At 42.0% G+C, this 18,622-nt stretch overlaps 1 protein-coding gene and 1 pseudogene across 1 annotated transcript in view; one reads left to right on the top strand and one right to left on the bottom strand.

Annotated features, from left to right (window-relative positions):
* Positions 1–871: 871 nt before the first annotated feature.
* On the bottom strand, positions 872–1,587 carry LOC128583399 (60S ribosomal protein L18a-like; annotated as a pseudogene).
* Positions 1,588–6,221: 4,634 nt separating this feature from the next.
* Positions 6,222–18,622, top strand: part of LOC128584509 (anaphase-promoting complex subunit 1-like) — an 80,305-nt gene continuing 67,904 nt past the window's right edge. Inside the window, 3 exon segments of the mRNA XM_053589443.1 lie at positions 6,222–6,454; positions 10,969–11,205; positions 12,445–12,606. Coding sequence (XP_053445418.1) covers positions 10,993–11,205; positions 12,445–12,606 — 375 coding nt within the window. The 5' untranslated portion in view covers positions 6,222–6,454; positions 10,969–10,992.

Raw genomic sequence — 18,622 nt, 5'->3', positions numbered from 1 at the left:
TCACAGAATCAGCACTGGCCAGCAGTAGTCCATGCCCTGTCCACACATCTCGAGAAAACACCCAAGAATCTGGACTCCTGGGGACAGGCCTCCAGCCCTCAGAGTGAGAGTGGAGGGGAATACTGGGAGCTCAGAATTGCAGGTAGAGAATATACACAGTTTTACTCAGTTTTATGCTTGGCAGGAGAGTGCCATGACACCCTAGTAGGGGAAGTAGGTCCAGTTTTTAGAGGATCTCTCCCGTGGAGTATAACGGGAGGACTTTTAACTCTGCTCATCTGTTTATGGGGTACTCTGAGCCGTTCTCATGGGGGAGGGGACTCCCGTCCACTTGGTGACGATTTTGTACCTTTTGTTTATATCCTTGGGGTTGCAGCTCACCTCAGCAGGGTTGATGTGCGTTCTTCAACCTTCTCTCTTTGTGCAGCTCTAATCCACCAGGTTATTTGCTAAATTTCTGTCCTTTAACTCTCCTTCTGGACAGGAGCCTCTGTGGAAAGCTGGCTTCAGTTAGCCATCTTGTCTCTGACACCCTAAATCTAGATTTTTTTAAAGTTTATTTTAAAATATCAATGACCTATGTTTGTATCTATTTCTCACCTTTTTTTTTGCAGTTTCTGGCCGGGGCTGATTTTGAACCCGCCACCTGTAGCATATGTGGCCAACACCCTACTCCTTTGAGCCACAGGCACCGCCCTATTTCTCACCTTTTAATTGTTCCATGCATCCATTACTATCTTGGCTAAAGTGGGTAGTTTAAGGCTTTAAAAGTACTTATCAGACAAATATTAGACACTGTAGTATGCTGCTTCTGAGATTGTCCCCAGTTATCCCTGCTCCCTCTGAGTGGGACTTACTTTTTTTTTTTTTTTCACCTGGGCATCTTGAATTTATTTGGGCAGAGATGGGCAAGCGGGCCCTGCACCTTGAAGAAGGTGTTGGGCCTCTTGGTAGTGAAGCGTGGCTTGTGCTGACAACGTAGGACCCAATGGGGCAGCAGGAACTTAATTTTGGAGTGCTGGAACTGCTTGATAGACTGCTCACCGCCAGCACGTGCTGGCTTGCAATCTCCTCCACCTTCATGATCTGGATTGAGTGGGCCCGGGCACGGTGCTGGGCACCCATGTCCGGATAGCACTGGGTGACAGCGCCTGTAGTGATCAGGTCTTGGTATTCCTGGTACATCTTTTGATCTCTGCTGCAGGAGTCATAGCGAAGCCAGATGCTGAAGTTCTTCAACCACAGGGGGGGATTTCTCAACACCTGCCCACAGTACATAATTTCCCCCAGACTTTTTCATCTTCTTTAGCTGAGATACAAAGTACCAAAAGCGGGAATTGGCCACAATACGGTTAGGTGCAAAGATCTGCATACAGTAGAGGCGGTGTGTGGCACTTAGGGGTAGGCAGGCAGCGCCCCACCACCTTGTACTCTTGAAGGGTGCCAGAGGCCTTCATAGCCATCTCTCCACATTCGCTACCACTCGCATAAGGCAGGACTTACTTCTAATCCACAACTGAGGTATCACTTTGTGATATTAGATTATGTTACATTATATTCATACTTAGTTCTTTTCTTTCTTTTTTCTCTTCATGCTGTTTTTATTATTTCTTTTCTTTCTTTCTTATTATTTCTTTTATTATTTCTTTCAGTATTTAATTAACAGGTCCAATGTCATTATACAAAATGATCCACACAAAGAAACATTCTTTAATACTCATGTTCTTTCTAATTACAGCATAATTTGTCATTGGTGTTTACAAAATTACTTTCTTCTTTTACATAAAAATATTCTAAATTAAATGGATTTAAAATTGTATTACTTTTCATGGAATAGTAATGTAACTTTTTTGATTTGTTTTCCTCCCTTAGACTCTTGGGATACCACAGTCGAATGACACAGTCATTTATTCTAGTATTTAACTTTTTCTTCAAGTAATTCGTGATCTTCAAGACGGCTTAATATTTACAACACAACCACCATAATAAAAAATTAATGATAATACAGAGAAAAATTTGGAAAAACAAGCATTTTCCAATATTCTTTTTTTTTTTCCTTTGAGTCAGAGTCGTACTCTGTTCCGAGTAGGTGGCTATTCTGTCATAGCTCACAGCAATGTCAATCTCTTAGACTCAAGAGATCCTCTTGCCTCAGCCTCCCAAGTAGTTGGGACTACAGGTGTCTGCCATGATACCTGGCTAGAATTTTTTTCTATTTTTAGTAGAGACAGGGTCTTGCTCTTACTCAGGCTGGCCTCAAACTCCTGAGCTCAAGCAATCCACCCACCTAACCTCCCAGAGTGCTATGATTACAGGCGTGAGCCACTGTACCTTGCCAATACTTAGTTCTTATTAGTGAACTCTCTACTGCCTTCTTGGCTTATGTGCTTTAATTATGTTAAAACATAGGGAACCTTATGTGACCAGTAATTGTGGATGACCTCTAGTTGTTGAAGGCAGCTTCTGGCTTGTAGCCAGAAAAATACTGAAGCTCTTAGTCCTATAAACACTAAGAAACTAAATTTTCAGTAAGTTTGGAAGCAGAACTTTTCCCAGCAGAGCCTTGGATATGACCATAGCCCTAAGGAACACTTTGACTGTACCCTTGTGAGACCCAAGGTAGAAGACCCATGTAAGCCAGCCTGGACTTCTGACCCAAAGAAATTATGACATAACAAATGTGTTATTTTAAGCCACAAAGTTTGTGCTAATAATGTCATGAAGCAATAACTACCACTGTAGAGACACATATATTTTGTCACAGATTAAAAGTGGGAGATAGAGATTTCTCCTGGAGCAGGTACACCAGCAAGAACTCTGCAGTATTTTATAATATTGGGCATATCTGTCAATATAGGAGACATGCGGTATATTGGTAGTCTGCAGAAGTCTACATTTGGGCTTTGTGTTCTGATTCAAGTAGTTGCTTCAAATGTCAGCAGAAAAGGATAGGAGAATGATGGAGATAACAGTAGCTATTTGTCTTCTGAAACTCCTGGGTTTGTGGTTTAGACTCCATGAGCAGAGTAGTTAGGGCAAAAGCAAAAAGAATTCCTTTCTTAAGAGACTTAGATCATGAGTTTATTTTTATTTATTTACTTAGAGACAGAATTCTATTACTCTTGGTAAATTGCTGTGGCGTTGTAGCTCACAGCAACCTCAAACTCTTAGGGTCAAGCAATCTTCTTGCCTCAGCCTCCTGAGTAGCTGAGATTACAGGAGCCCACAACACTGGCCTAGTTTAGATCCTGAGTTTCATCGTGCTGTTAGTGACAGTGCGGTGCTGCAGGGGGCAGAGGGACCTGTGCTGCCACTCTGCTGGCCCCCAGAAGAATAACAGTCTTTGGAAGTATTGGAAGGGAACTACCAGTGAAGACGTTGATGTCCTCACTGAGGACATCATTGGGCGAGGTCACTAAAAGGCACTTTGAGAGATTTCATTGAGCAAATAAAGGATTGTCTACCAGGGAGAGGTGGGTGAAACCATTCAGTGAATCTACTTCATAAACTGAACTGTGCTGCCTGAGTTCTCTAGAAAAAAAGACCTGAAGACAAGGATGATGAGTGCCGATGCTTCAGCCTAAGACAGAATGAAGGAAAGAGATAAAGCAGGGAAGGATGAGAAGCATAGTACTGGCTGCTGCTTCAACACAGGACGGTAAAAACTTGGCAGAGTGCCATGGGTATACAGTCAGCCACGTAGGCTATCTCCTGACAGGTTGTGCAAAGAAATCATGTCTTAGAATAGTCCGTGGAGGGAGAAGAAAAGGGAATTCATATGTTTTCTTCCTTCCTGCCTTGTTTCTATTAATCAAAGTTTGCTCCCTATACTTTTAGGTTTACACCCTTGGGCCCTTCAGAAACCAAGTCCCACATCTAGAGGGGAGGCATTTTATACAAGTTTGGCAGTCAGAAGGAGCCAGAGGAAAGGGCTCAGACCTCTGTGGTAAGTGACTGGTGGTGAGGTTTACAGGGCTGGTAGAACAGAGGTCCCTTGGAGTGGGCAGACTTTGGTGGTGACTGAGGTGGGATAAGGAGTGGAGAGTCTGGGGAATGGTGGTACTGAGACTCTGACAGGCATCTGAGTTATAGCCTAAAACAGATTCTACCAGAAAGACCTGGTGGGGAAGGAAGGTGCCAGGACTCTGTGGGAAGAAACAGATAAAGGAGCAGTGTATGAGGGATATGATTGTTAATTTAACTTTGTTTGAGTTAGGCTACTCAGCAGTAGTCACAGCTACTCAGGAGGCTGAGGCAAGAGGATCACTTGAGCTCAGGTGTTTGAAGTAGGCCTGGCAACACAACAAGATCTGTTTTTTTTTGAGACAGAATTTCATGATGTTACCCTCAGTAGAGTGCTGTAATGTCACGGCAGGCAAGAGGATCACTTGAGCTCAGGTGTTTGAAGTAGGCCTGGCAACACAACAAGATCTGGTTTTTTTTGAGACAGAATTTCATGATGTTACCCTCAGTAGAGTGCTGTAACGTCACAGCTCACAGCAAGCTCAAACTCTTGGGCTTAAGCCATTCTCTTGCCTCAGCCTCCCAAGTAGCTGGGACTACAGGCACCTGCCACACCTGGCTATATTTTTGTTGTAGTTAGTTATCACTGTTGTTTAGAAGGCCCAAGCCGGTTTGAACTCGCCATCCCCAGGTGTATGTGGCCAGCACCCTAACCGCTGAGCAACAGGCACTGTGCCTATGAGATTTTTTTTTTTTTTGAGACAGTCTCACTATGTTGCCCTCAGTAGACTGCTCTGGTGTCACAGCTCACAGCAACCTCAAACTCTTGAGTTTAAGCGATTCTCTTGCCTCACCCTCCCAAGTAGCTGGGACTATAGGTACCAGTCACAACGCCCCACTGTCGCAGCTGTTGTTGTTTAGCTGGCTCGGGCTGGGTTCCAACCTGCCAGCCTTGGTGTATGTAGCTGGCGCTGTTACTACTGTGCTATGGTCATAGAGCCTGGTTTTTAAAAATAAATAAAAAAATCCAAAAAAAGTAACTGTTACAACACAATTAAAAGAAGACAAAAATCCAAATAAAAATACAACAAAAGTTTAACCTCGTCTGTATCCTTACATCAGGGAATTCTGGGAATACTTTGGTTTCAGGTAAATGACCATACTCAAAGGCAGGTCTACTCAAAGTTCTAAGAGATGCTCCTTCCTGTTAGACTGAAGCCTTCTGAGAAGGGGTACCCTAAAAGATGACATTCCAAGAGACAAGACTGAACAAGACCACTAGGTGTAAAATGTGTATGGAGAATCCTAGTAGACTATGTTAGTGAAAAAGTTGAAGCCAACTTAATTCCTGGGTAAAGAAATGGAACTTTATTTTTTAAGCAACAGGAGGCCTGCCAGTAGTTTCTAACTCAAGATAAATACTAGGTAATGGGAAACTACAGCTCGAGATGGTGTTCTAGTTTGCCTAAGTGTGGTATTGTACAGCTGCACCCACAGACAGGGAGAGAGGTGTAACACTGGAGTTCTTAACCTGGGTCTGTGAATCTGTTGGGGCAGTATTTGTGAATCTTCAAAATTTTTTCTTTTCTTTTTCTGAAATGGAATCTAACTCTGTAGCTCTGGGTGGAATGCCATGAAGTCATAGCTCACTGAAACCTCAAACTCCTGGGCTCAAGCAATCCCCTTGCCTCAGCCTCCACAGTAGCCGGGACTATAGGCGCCTGGGAGGCCCAGCTAGTTTTTTTTTTTTCTATTTTTAGTAGAGACGCGGGTCTTGCACTTGCTTAGGTAAGTCTGGAACTGTTGAGCTGAAGTGATCCACCCTTTTTGGCCTCTAGAGTGCCAGAATTACCACAGGCCTGAGCCACCGCGGCCAGACTTGGAAATTGAAAGCGACGTTTCTGTGAGGTCTTTCAGACCGTTCATCAACTTTTCAAAGGGTCTGGACCCCAAAAGATCATAGTGCATTGGCGCACAGAGAAAATCAGAAGCCACCCGCTCTCTAGCCCCTAGCCTGGAGGCAGTACCGCCCCGCGTGGGGCCAAGAGGCAGAAGCGAAACTAACCAGAAGAATCTCACAGTTGGAGGCAGTTCAGGGTCCAAGCGGGTTGGTGGATCACCCCATTAGGAAAGAAGGTCGGAACACGGTCCAACCTGTGGTCAGCGCCATCTTCCCGCAACTGCGCAGGCGCTAGGACCTGTAGCCCTCCGCGCGCCTCTCGCGATGTTCCGCCCGGACGCGAGGCAGGACGGGAAAAGCCAAGATGGACGCTTCCATTTGAGCGTGTCGCACACCTGCCTGCCATTAGTAGTCGTGCCCACTGCTGCCGCCTATTCTTCCTCTGGAATAGGGGAGGGAGAGGGGATGAGAAGCTGCCGCGGCCAAGGAGTCACTGTGACCGACCCCGCCGCTGCTCTGGGCCTCCTCGGCCCCTACGCCTCCGGGGAGCAGCCGGGGCTCGCCGCGCCTGACGCGTCCCGAATTACACAGGTGCGGGCCCGGGTTCGCAGCGTCCGTGTTGGTGTGTCGCGCGTCCTCTGACCCTTCCTCGCACCCGACTCACTCGGTGACCCTGAGGTCTGGGAATCCGGGGGCTGCTAATAAGCCTTGTTCCGGGACTGAAGGGGATCCCGGCCTGCGGGTTGGGCGTGCCTCTTCTTGCGGTTCTTTATTCTGAGCCAAAGGCGGCATCCCTTGTGCGGCGTCAGCTTCTAGATTGGCCCCTCAGATCTTCTGAGGTTTTCTGAGCCCCAATCTCTTAGTCTGTTGTTTTCACCTTCCTTAAAGAGGCTGAATAAGCTTTGCCTTTTTTTTTTTTTTTAAGAGACAGAGTCTCACTTTTGCGCGCGGTAGAGGCTGTGGCGTCACAGCTCACAGCAACCTCCATCTCCTGGGCTTAGGCTATTATTGTGCCTCAGCCTCCTGAGTAGCTGGGACTACAGGGACCTGCCACAATGCCCGGCCATTTTTTGTTGCAGTTAGACCGGGGCCAGGTTCGAACCCGCCACCCTCGAGGGGCCGGTGCCACGGACCGCCCTGTCGGTGGGCTCCAGTCCGAGGGAAAGCAGGGAGAAGGAACGAGGAAGGTTGAGAGGTCGGCGCAGGAATGACAGTCTGACACACAGCACTGGGTGAAGTATGCAGCTGCACTTTACTGAGTTTAGAGGTTGGTATTTATACATTTTGTTTCCAAGGTTCAAACAATGCAATCTTTACTTTGTTTATGTTTGCAAATTATCTTTGTGTCTGCATATGCGGTTTATCATGCATTACATGTTTTCAAGGTTTTCGCTCTCCGGAGGGTGGTTTATCAGTAACACTTGGTTACTCCCTCTTATCTTAGGAATGTCAAGGCTTGCAACTCCTCTCAGTCTTGTAACTCTTTTCAGTTTCTTATGATCTTATTTTTAAAACAGTTGGACATATTCTTTTATGTATAATGCTTGACTACTTCTATATATATTTTCTATATATTTTTACTCTTATTAGTAACTATACTTTGATTCATAATTGATTGTTTGTTAAACATCAAACTACTCTATTGATTTGTATTACATATGAAAATTAGTGAAGCAAGATGTTTTTCTAAGTAAAGTTTTACTGCAGGTGGTGATAGTGCATGTCGTGTTGGAACATCTTGTTTAAACGTTTTGTTTGCTGTGCCTGCATTGTCTTAGTCCACTGACATTCATGGTGGGAACGTGCTGTTGTGCAGGCTTACTTGGAGCCACTGAGTCTGGCACAGTCATACTTCTTGTGCTGTTTCTGAATCAGCTATTATTGTGTTCATTCTGACAAGACTTATTGCTTACTTATCAGGACAAACAGACATTCAGCATAACAAGTAAGTATTCTTTCACAAGAAGCCATACCCCTTGAGTTTTTGCGACAAAAACAGCATGCTAGGCAACATTTCTGTTGCTGTGCACACTGGGGGTGCTGGGGGCTTCGCTCCGGGGAGCACAGACCTCCTTTCCGTCGTTTTACAACGCGGACAGCGCCACCTCGCTGCGGCATGGTGCCGAGGGTGCGGCAGGCCGGCGCCCAACCCACTGAGCCACAGGCACCGCCCACCCTTTGCCGTTTTGTGGAGGCTGGTCTCAAGGTTTCTTCTGAAGGCATTTGGGGTCTCCATGTTTTTGCAGAGTAGGTTTTGTTTCTAGCAGTTAATGCTGGTATGTTGATATATGGCATCAATTTAATACAGTGCTTTTATGTGTAGCTCTCAGTGTTGCCTCTAACAAAAACATTCATAAAAGTTTTGGGCACTGTAAAATATTAAATATGCTGTAATCAGTGCAAAAAATAATTATACTGTGAAAATAGTTCCTTTTTTTCAATTTTCGAGACAGAATCTCTCTTTGTCGCCCTCAGAGTGCTGTAGCGTCACAGCTCACAGCAACCTCAAACTCTTGGACTTAAGAGATTCTCTTGCCTCGGCCTCCCCAATAGCTGGACTATAGGGGCCCACCACAACGCAGGGCTATTTTTAGAGATGGGTTTTGCTCTGGCTCAGGCTGGTCTTGAACTGGTGAGCTGAAGCAGTCCACCTGTTCGGCCTCCCATGGTGCTAGGATTACAGATGTGTCACTTGGTATTTTTCTTTTAGAGTTATGACAAAATAACCTTACAAAATTGCACAACTAAAGTTAGATAAAGTCGCAAATTCTTTAATATTTGTTATTCTTTTGGGTAGTCTATAGGGAGACCAGGTGAATTTTGTTGTCTTTTTTGTAAGTTTTGTAAAGGTATTTTTTTAGGTACACCCAAGTTCAAGTATTCTCAATATTGGTTTATTTCTAGAAGGCATGCAAAAAAATAACCTGGTATTTTGTGACTTTATGATAAACTCAAGAATGTTGTTTACTTCACTGCAAAATTTGTGAGTCTAAAGGAGTGTATAGGAACTACATAGACTTTGAGGTATTTGTGTAGCAAAAAAAACTGATGCCAAAAAGACCTCAGATGAGAAGTGTAAGTCAAATTTAATTGAACCTTTTTAATCATGAGTGCCGTTTCACTCTAAAGATTGTCTATAGCTGACATCAAATTTTTTTTATTAAATCATAGCTGTGTACATTAATGCGCAAATGTTTGTTTTGATTTGAGATGTTTGTGTTTGATGAAATGTGATGCTACAAACCTATTTTTATTGTACATGTTGTCTCATAGATAGAACTGGCACTTACATTATATACTACATTATACAGTGTCAGAATTTTACTATATTTACTGTTACTTACTGTGCATAGAAATGTTTTGGAGGTGCAGCAGCATGTTATCACCCACAGGTCATCCATGTGTTTGTAGCAGTAAACTGTACTGTAATAGATTGTATTAATTAAAAGCTAGATCTCTTAAGTCTGCTGTAGGCATGACTATTCCATTGCTAGAGTTATTCATGTATGGTTCCCTGGGTTTGGAGCACTAATTGAAACTGATCTTAGTATATATTTAGGTGGGATTGGGATGTCAAAACTGCTTATGGGCGGCGATTGTGCTCAGTGGGTAGGGCGCCGGCCACATACACCGAGGTGGTTGGTTTGAACCCACCCAGGCCAGCTAAAACAACAATGACAACTGCAACAACAACAAAAATAGCTGGTGTTGTGGCAGGTGCCTGTAGTCCCAGTTACTTGGGAGGATGAGGCAAGAAAATCACTTAAACCCAAGAGTTTGAGGTTGCTGTGAGTTGTGATGCCACGACACTTTATGTCACTTCCTAATATCATAATTCACAGCAACCTCAGACTCTTGGGCTCAAGTGATCCTCTTGCATCAGCCTCCCAAGTACTTGGGACTACAGGTGCCAACCACAATGCCTGGCTATTTTTTTTTTTTTTTTTTTAGAGATGGGGTCTGGCTTTTGCTCAGGTTGGTCTCAAACTCCTGAGCTAAGGCAATCCACCTCCCTCCACCTCCCAGAGTGCTAGGAACACAGGTCTGAGCCAAGGTGCCTGGCCATTTTCCCCCCCCGAGAGAGTTTCATTCTGTTGCCCTGGGTAGAGTGCTGTGGCATCACAGTTCACAGTTCACATCACAGTTCTCAAACTCTTGGGCTTAAGCAATCTTCTTCCCTTAGATTCTTGAGTACATGGGACTACAGGTGCCAGCCACAATACCCAGCTAATGTTTCTAATAGCGATGGGGTTTCTTTCTTGCTCAGGCTGGTCTCAATCTCCTAAGTTCAAGTAATCCTTGGCCTTGGCCTCTCAAAAGTGCTAGCATTACAAATGTGAACTGCCATGCCTGACCTTGCTTATGACATTTAATAATTTATTAGGTATTTTGTGGGTTGGTTAACTGAAAGCGGTAGTTCAACTTCTGATGAATTAGAGAAATAAGTGGGTTTGCTTTATTCTTTTATGCTAGTGATCCCTGAGACATGCTTTTCCAATGAGGTTCAGCATCTGAATAGAAATGACTTTAAAAGTTGAGAAGCTGAGCCCCCTTTCCTCGCTCTCTCTTTTCTCTTCTCCTTGGTGCTGCTCTGCAGCATCCCTCCCTCGTCAATAAAAACCTTTCGTACAAAAAAAAAAGTTGAGAAGCTGAGAGGCGTCTGTGGCTCAAAGGAGTAGGGCGCCGGCCCCACATGACGGAGGTGGCGGGTTCAAACCCAGCCCTGACAAAAACTGGAAAAAAAAGTTGAGAAGCTATGTAGTTATGGGACAAAGTACAACTTGTCTAAATACTTCACATGTAAAGTATGGAAAATTAATGAAGAATAGTAAGAAAAATGGGCTAGGTGTGGGAGAGTATGAGTATTTGTCTGAACTCAGTGGTTTCCTACAGTGGCACCGTCTATTAGCCTTCGACTAAAATGTGATAATAACTACAGTTGCTTGATAGAATCAAACCCGGAATGCCCTTCGATATTATGATTGCTTATGTACCTTAAAGGATTAATGACTTACGTAAGTATTAATGACTTATGTTAATGTCTATGGTATTTTTGTTTTGGTTTTGGGTCTAGAAGCTGACAGAATGTGTTTGAATTCATACAGAAATAATGTTGATATTTGGAACCCATGTCGAACTTCTATGAAGAAAGGGCAACGATGATTGCAGCCAGGGATTTGCAGGAATTTGTTCCTTTCGGTCGAGACCACTGCAGGCACCACCCGAATGCTTTGAATCTTCAGCTTCGCCAGCTTCAGCCAGCCTCTGAATTATGGTCTTCTGATGGTGCTGCTGGGTTGGTGGGATCCCTTCAGGAGGTTACAATTCATGAGAAACAGAAGGTTCTATTGAGTTTCCCATTTTATTTTTGAAATACAGAGTGATGTGATCTATTTGTAATTTATAGTATCCAGATACAACTGAGAAATGAGTATGATGCTTCTAGGGTAGAGGTTAAGGTTTGGTAACTTCAATCAATGCTAGAATGGTGACTTTACTGTAATTTTTATTTAGACATACTATATAACTCGTGGTTTTATAATGAGAGTCAAGTTCACTACTATGATTATGGTTCATTTTAAAACTCTTTCTCTTTACATAGTACGGGGGACTGGATTTCATGTTAGCTAATGAGTTAAATGGTGGAGATTGCAATTGGTCCCTGTTACAAAAGACATATTTCTATAGGAGACGTGCCATATAAATAGGTACAGCAGTAGTTTTTAAGTAGGGGAAGGAGATTTGTGTGTTAGAAAGTCATTCCTGTCCACTTTATTTCATTTTCATATCTCTTTGGAATACCAAAATCTGAGGGAGGGAAAGTCTGCATAGTTAGAAATTGAAACCTCTCTTTCCATTATTTTTTATTTTTTTATTGAGACAGAGTCTCATTTTGTTGCCCTCAGTAGAGTGCGATGGTGTCACAGCTCACAGCAGCCTCAACTCTTGGGCTTACGAGATTATCTTGCCTTAGCCTTCCAAGTAGCTGGGACTACAGGTGCCTGCCACAATACCTGGCTATTTTTTTGTTTTTAGCAGGCTGCGGCTGGGTTCTATCCCACTACCCCTGGTGTATGTGTCTGGTGCCCTATCCACTGAGCTACCGGCGCTGCCGCCTCTCTTTGCATTTAAAGGGTAGGACAAAGAAAGGACTATGAATGTATATATAGTCACAAAGCAGAGTATTCTGCATTGTGTATAAATTCTCCTAGTGAGTCCCATATGCATTTTGTTGACCTCTCTTCACTCACCCTCCCGTATACTTAATATGTCTTTTTAGTCTCCCAAAGACATGGTTTCATTTCTGGACTTACAAAGTGTAATTTTTTTTATATTATTGGCAGAATAATATAATGGTATAATATAAAAATTTTCACTTGGAGACTTCTTGAATAAATGCTTGTTCATGAAATCCTGTAATATGTAATGCACCTATCCACGTACTCTATTCATCAATGCATGAAACATTCTAGGAGTTGGGCTTGGATTGAATCTTCTGCCACTACAAATAAATCTTGCTCTACACTACTGAAAAAGAAAAAAGAATGCTTAAACATGTTTTACATATTAAATTTTTAAAGGAAAGCTGGCAGCTAAGGAAAGGAGTAAGTGAACTTGGACAAGAAGTGGACTATGATGAGGAACTCTATGTTGCTGGAAATATGGTGATCTGGAGCAAAGGAAGTAAAAGCCAGGCATTGGCAGTTTATAAAGCATTTACGGTTGACAGTGCTGTTCAACAGGTGAGTTGATTTGAATTTAGCATTTGATCGATTACGTAATGCATTTTTTATAAAAAGCTTTTGTTTTCAAATTTAACAGAAATGATAACAGCACCAAGATCCCAGCATCTAGGTTTACCATGTAATATGTAGTGAAGAATAAAAGAAGAAGAATAAAACTTCACTTTATTTTGTGTTATTACTTTTGCTATATTATCCTTTGTCACTTTAACAATATTCTTTAAATTCTTTTTCCTTGGGTAATTCAACACATTGCCAAGAAAATCTTAGACAGCATTAAGGGTACAAAAATATTTTAGCACATACATGATTATTGATTGCAAAGTGTTGCATAAATAAAAATCATTGGGTTCATAATGATACTCAGAAAGGATTAAAACCCTAATTTCCTACCATTGCAGTTGGTCATTACATCTCTCTTCTGAAAATAGATAATGCAAGGGAAGGAATTAAGCATTTACTTTATCTTTTCAGGAAGACATGCAATTCAGCTTTATTTGATGATTTGATGACGGAAAACTCACAGAAGAATGCTAGTTAAGAAATGTAAAAGGGGGTGGTGCCTGTGGCTCAGTCGGTGGGGCGCCGGCCCCATGTACCCAGGGTGGCGGGTTCGAACCCGGCCCCGGCCAAACTGCAACCAAAGATGGCCGGGTGTTGTGGCGGGCGCCTGGTCCCAGCTACTCGGGAGGCTGAGGCAGGAGAATCGCTTAAGCCCAGGAGTTGGAGGTTGCTGTGAGCTGTGTGGGGCCACAGCACTCTACCGAGGGCCATAAAGTGAGACTCTGTCTCTACAAAAAAAAAAAAAAAAGAAATGTAAAAGGAATGATAAAATTAGAAAATCATCATTTTATAGTCTCCAGCATAATAATTCAGGCAAAGCTTGTAAATGGATTTTACACTAGTTGGGTGAAAGTATATTACTAGGTGGATTACTAGCTAAATGTGAAGGAACAAATATACGTCTCCTTTGGAGTTATCTGTGAAGTGATTGAGTTTAGCATAATTAACAGGGGGAAGGAGTATTATGTGCTTCCAGCTATAACACAGAGTGAAGTTGATGATGTCATCTATTAAGTTTTCTTCCCAGATTTATTTAACCTGAACATTTAGAGCGAACTTTCACTTTATAGGAAATATAGGAACTAGATGATCAAATTTTAAATACTGTGAGATGAAGAGTTGGAGGTAGAGATGAGATAAGAATGGTGCAAAGTTGATAATTACTAAAGCTGGCTAGGGGGGCTTCATTCATATTCTGTTTACTTTGTATATATTTGAAATTTTCCATAATAACAAGTTTGTAGTCTACTTTCTGTGGTCTCTTTTCAAAAGTCAGTCACAGAGAAAAAAAGGTGAAGACTTTTTTTTTTTTGAGACAGAATCTTACTACGTTGCCTTTGGTAGAGTGCCGTGTTGTGACAGCTCACAACAACCTCAAACTCTTGGGCTTAAGCGACTCTCTTGACTGAGCCTCTCAAGTAGCTGGGACTACAGGTGCCTGCCACAACGCCTGGCTATTTTTTTGTTGCAGTTGTCATTGTTGTTTTAGCTGGCCTGGGCCAGGTTCGAACCTGCCAGCCTTGATGTATGTGGCTGGCGCCCTACCCACTGAGCAACAGGTGCCGCCCACCAAAAAAAAGGTGAATACTGTTCCAGATTAAAAGAAACTAGAACACCAAGTATAACACTATACATATTTTTTACTTATTATTATTTTAAATGCAATATTTTTTGAAACTTGTTAACTTTGTTTTTTTATTTTTATTTTTTTATTTTTAAGTATTAAGATTCAAGGCTGAGAAACTTGTTAACTTTGAATCCTGATTTTAGAAAATTAGCTAAAGATTTTTTTTTTTTTAGGAAATTTGGGAAAGTTGAAAATGGATTGGATATTAGGTGATGTTAGAAAATTACTTTCTTTTTCTTCAGGAAAGATGATGATTTTGTGGTTTTATATTAGAACATCTTTATTTTTACAAAATGGGTGATAAAGTATTTAGGTATGAAGTGTCATGAATATATGCAACTTACTTTGAAATTTCCAGCACCCCCCTTCCAAACATCCCATGCATACCATTTGCATACTCATAAACAAATATGGCAAAATGTTAGTGATTGTTGGGTTTAGGTGAAACATGTTTCACTGTATTACTTTAGCTGTTCTTACTGAAATTTTTTAGAATGAGAAGGTGGGGAGAAATGAATACATTTATAGTAGTTGAGTAAGATTTGACAAGAGGTTTTGGAAACTTTGATGTTAATTTCTACATTTGTAAATATTGAAATCCTTCTACCATTGCACTGTTTCTTTCTTCGTATCCCATTAACTATTGCCTTTTTTTCTTAAGACAGCAATCTCAAGCTGTCGTCCTGAGTAGAGTGCTGTAGCATCACAGCTCATGGGCTTAAGCAATTCTCTTGTCTCAGCCTCCCAAGTAGCTCAGACTACAGGCACCCACCACAATGTCTGGCTATTTTTTTGGTGGTTACATTTGTCGTTGTTTTAGCTGGCCTGGGCGGGTTTGAACCTGCCAGCCCTAGTGTATGTGGCCAGCGCCCTACCCCCTGAGATATGGGTACTGCCCCATTAACTATTTCCTAATGAGTATTTTACTCTTACTGTTTATTAGAAAGGATAAACTGAATTACTGTTCCAAAATTTGAGGCTGTATGTGCATATATTTCAGTCCAGGAGTGGTAAAGCTAGGGATCTTTTTTTTTTTTTTTTTTTTTGATACAGTCTCACTATGTTGCCCTTGGTGGAGTGCTATAGTGTCACAGCTCACAGCAACCTGCAACTCTTGGGCTTAAGCAATTGTCTTGCCTCAACCTCCCAAGTAGCTGGAATATAGGCGCCCACCACAATGCCCGGTTATTTTTTGTTGCAGTTGTCATTGTTTAGCTGGCCTGGGCTGGGTTCGAACCTGCCAACCTTGATTATGTGGTTGGCGCCATAACTACTGTGCTACTGGCGCTGAGCCACTATTTTATTGTTGTTTAGCAGGCCTGGGCCTGCCTCGGTATATGTGGCCCATGCCCTAACAATTGAGCTATGCACATTGAGCCAAAGCTAGTGATTTTATTTTTTTTTGCAGTTTTGGCCAGTGCTGGGCTTGAACCCACCACCCTTTTGGCCAGGGGCCAGCGCCCTACTCCTTGAGCCACAGGCGCCGCAGCTACCCTGTTTTCCCGAAAATAAGACATCCTCCGAAAATAAGACCTACTTACAGGAAAGATAAGACGCCCCCTGAAAATAAAACCTAGCGCATCTTTGGGAGCACACCTTAAAATAAGACACTGTCTTATTTTCGGGGAAACAAGGTAGTGATCTTTTTGATGATCATTTTTTTCTCATATAGCTTAGGTACTAGATCTGAAAACTGGATTTTCATATCTAGTACCTAAGCTATATGAGATGTAGCCGATATCCAAATAGTTTTTTCCTTTGAGACAGTCTTTCTTTATCACCCTCTGTAGAGTGTCTTGGTACATAGCTCACAGCAACTTCAAACTCTTGGGCTCAAGCAATTCTCTTTTTTTTTTTTTGTGGTTTTTGGCCGGGGCTGGGTTTGAACCCACCACCTCCAGCATATGGGACCGGCGCCCTACTCCTTGAGCCACAAGGCGCCACCCTCAAGCAATTCTCTTGTCTCAGCCTCCCGAGTACCTGGGACTACAAGCGCCTGCTACAATGTCTAGCTATTTTTAGAGATGTGGTCTCACTCTGGCTCAGGCTAGTCTCGAACCTGTGAGCTCAGGCAATCCATTCATGTTGGCCTCCCAAGTGCTAGGATCATAGGTGTGAGCCACCATGCCTGGCTAAATAGTTTTTTGCTTCTATGTTTTTGTCTTAATTTGTCTGTAGTCAATGCATGTATAGTTAGATATATTGTCTCTTTTCAGATCACTTGTAATTGTAATCATAAGATTTTGAATTGCAGTCCTTTGGGCTTGGAAAATATATTGTAACTTAGTCTTCTTGCTAATATGGAGAAAGATAATTTTACATTTTGGTTAAGAAATAGTACCAGGTGTGTGTGACTCAGATTCTGTTCATTCTTTTATGCATCCTGCAAGCATTGAGTCTAATTCAGTTTTAGACATTGTGTTGGGTGCTGGGACTGCAAAGATGAATGTGCAATTTTTGCCATTGAAGGAGTCTTAGGAAAGAACAGATAAACTAAAATGATGTACTCTAAGTGCTTTACATTAATAATAACTGTATCCATGGTATGGTGAGAGCTTATAGGACTGAGCTCCAAAGGAAGGGAGCTTCAAAGAAGATGCTGTTTGAATTGGAAATTGTTGAAAGAAGGGCATTTTAGGTAGAGGGAATCACTGAAAGAATTATGGAACCTAGGCAGGGTGAATTATGCCTGTAATCCCAGCATTCCAGGAGGCTGAGGTGGAAGGATTGCTTGAGCTCACGAGTTGGAGACCAGCCTGAGCAAGAGTGAGACCCTGTGTCTACTAAAAATAGAAAATACTAGCTGGGCATTGTAGGTGCCTGTAGTCCCAGATGCTTGGGAGGCTGAGGCAAGAGGATCACATGAGCCCAAGAGTTTTGAGGCAGTTGTGAGCTATCTTGATTCCGTAACACTCTAACCAGCGCGACAGAGTGAGACTCTCAAAAAAAAAAAGGATTATAGAAGACATGACTTTTTCTAAGTTCAGAATGGCTATACACAAAGTGTAGGTGTGGAGAGATGTAAGTGGGTGTTGGAAGTATCCAGATGGCAGGCCTGTGTGTATAAACCAAGGACTTCGAATTTTAAATTATATGCAGAAGGAGCCTATCAAGGATTTTAAAGTGGGAAAATCATCAGGTTGAGAAGATATTATTTTATTGGTAATATACAGTATGGTGTGACTGGTGAGGCTGTGGTCTGGGAAACTATTTGTGGTGAGAGAGGTTGGTTCCTTGAAGAAAGAGAAGCAGAGGTGAGAAAGCTGAGTGAGATAGGAAAGAAATCAGTAATCTCTTGGATATGGGGGATAAAGGAAATGTTACAATACTTAGTTTTAGAGACTTTGAGACTATGAGTTTCATAAAAGGAAGTTGAGACTAAAAGGTTTAGGGTAGATTTTGGACATTTCAAATTGGAGCGCAGCTCTGATACTTGTTTTTCTTCATGAATTTTCATTTTCTAAACCATTGAACATTCCTACAACCTAAGAGGAACCACAAAACTCCGAACAGCCCAATTAAAAAAATAGGTGAAAGGATTTAAATACATAGTTCCCTAAAGAAGAATACAAATGGCCAATAAGTGCATGAATAGATGCTCAATTTCACTAATCATTAGACAAATTTAAATTACAACCACAATGAGTTACCACTTCATTAAGTTGGCTATTATTAAAAAAACAAACAAAAATAATTGGTGTTGGTGAGAATGTCCAGAAATTGGAAATCTTGTGCATTGCTGGTGTGAATGTAAAAAAGCTGCTATGGAAAACAGTTGACAGTTCTTGAGAAAGTTATACATTGAATTACCATATGTCTAGCAATTCCATTTCTAGGTGTAGACACTAAAATGAGGGACTCATGGATACTTCAGTATTTGTAGCAGCACTATTCACCATAGTCAGAAGGTAGAAACAACCTATGTGTCTGAATAAACAAAATGTGGTATACGCAAACACAGGAATACTATTCAGCTTTAAAAGGGTCTGATACATGCTTGAAATCATTGTTAAGTGAAATAAACCCGACATAAAAGGATACACATTGTACAGTTCCAGTTACAATACAGTGAGGTACCTAGCACAGGCAGATTCATAGGGAAGTAGAATAGAGGTTACCAGAGTTAAGGGGATTTGGAAATGGGAGTTCAATCAGGACAGGGAAGTCCTGGAAATTGATGGTGTTGAGGTTGTATGACATTGTGACATCTCAAATTATACAAACCTCAGACATTGACTTAAAAATGATTAAAATGGCAAGTTTTATGTTGTATATTTACCACAGTTAACAAAATACATAACAGTGCTGCTAAGTAATTTCAATAAG

The sequence above is a fragment of the Nycticebus coucang genome, chromosome 4 (genome assembly GCF_027406575.1).
Source record: "Nycticebus coucang isolate mNycCou1 chromosome 4, mNycCou1.pri, whole genome shotgun sequence".
Taxonomy (NCBI): domain Eukaryota; kingdom Metazoa; phylum Chordata; class Mammalia; order Primates; family Lorisidae; genus Nycticebus; species Nycticebus coucang.
Note: the sequence above shows the minus strand (reverse complement) of the source record. Positions and strands in the feature narration are given on the sequence as shown.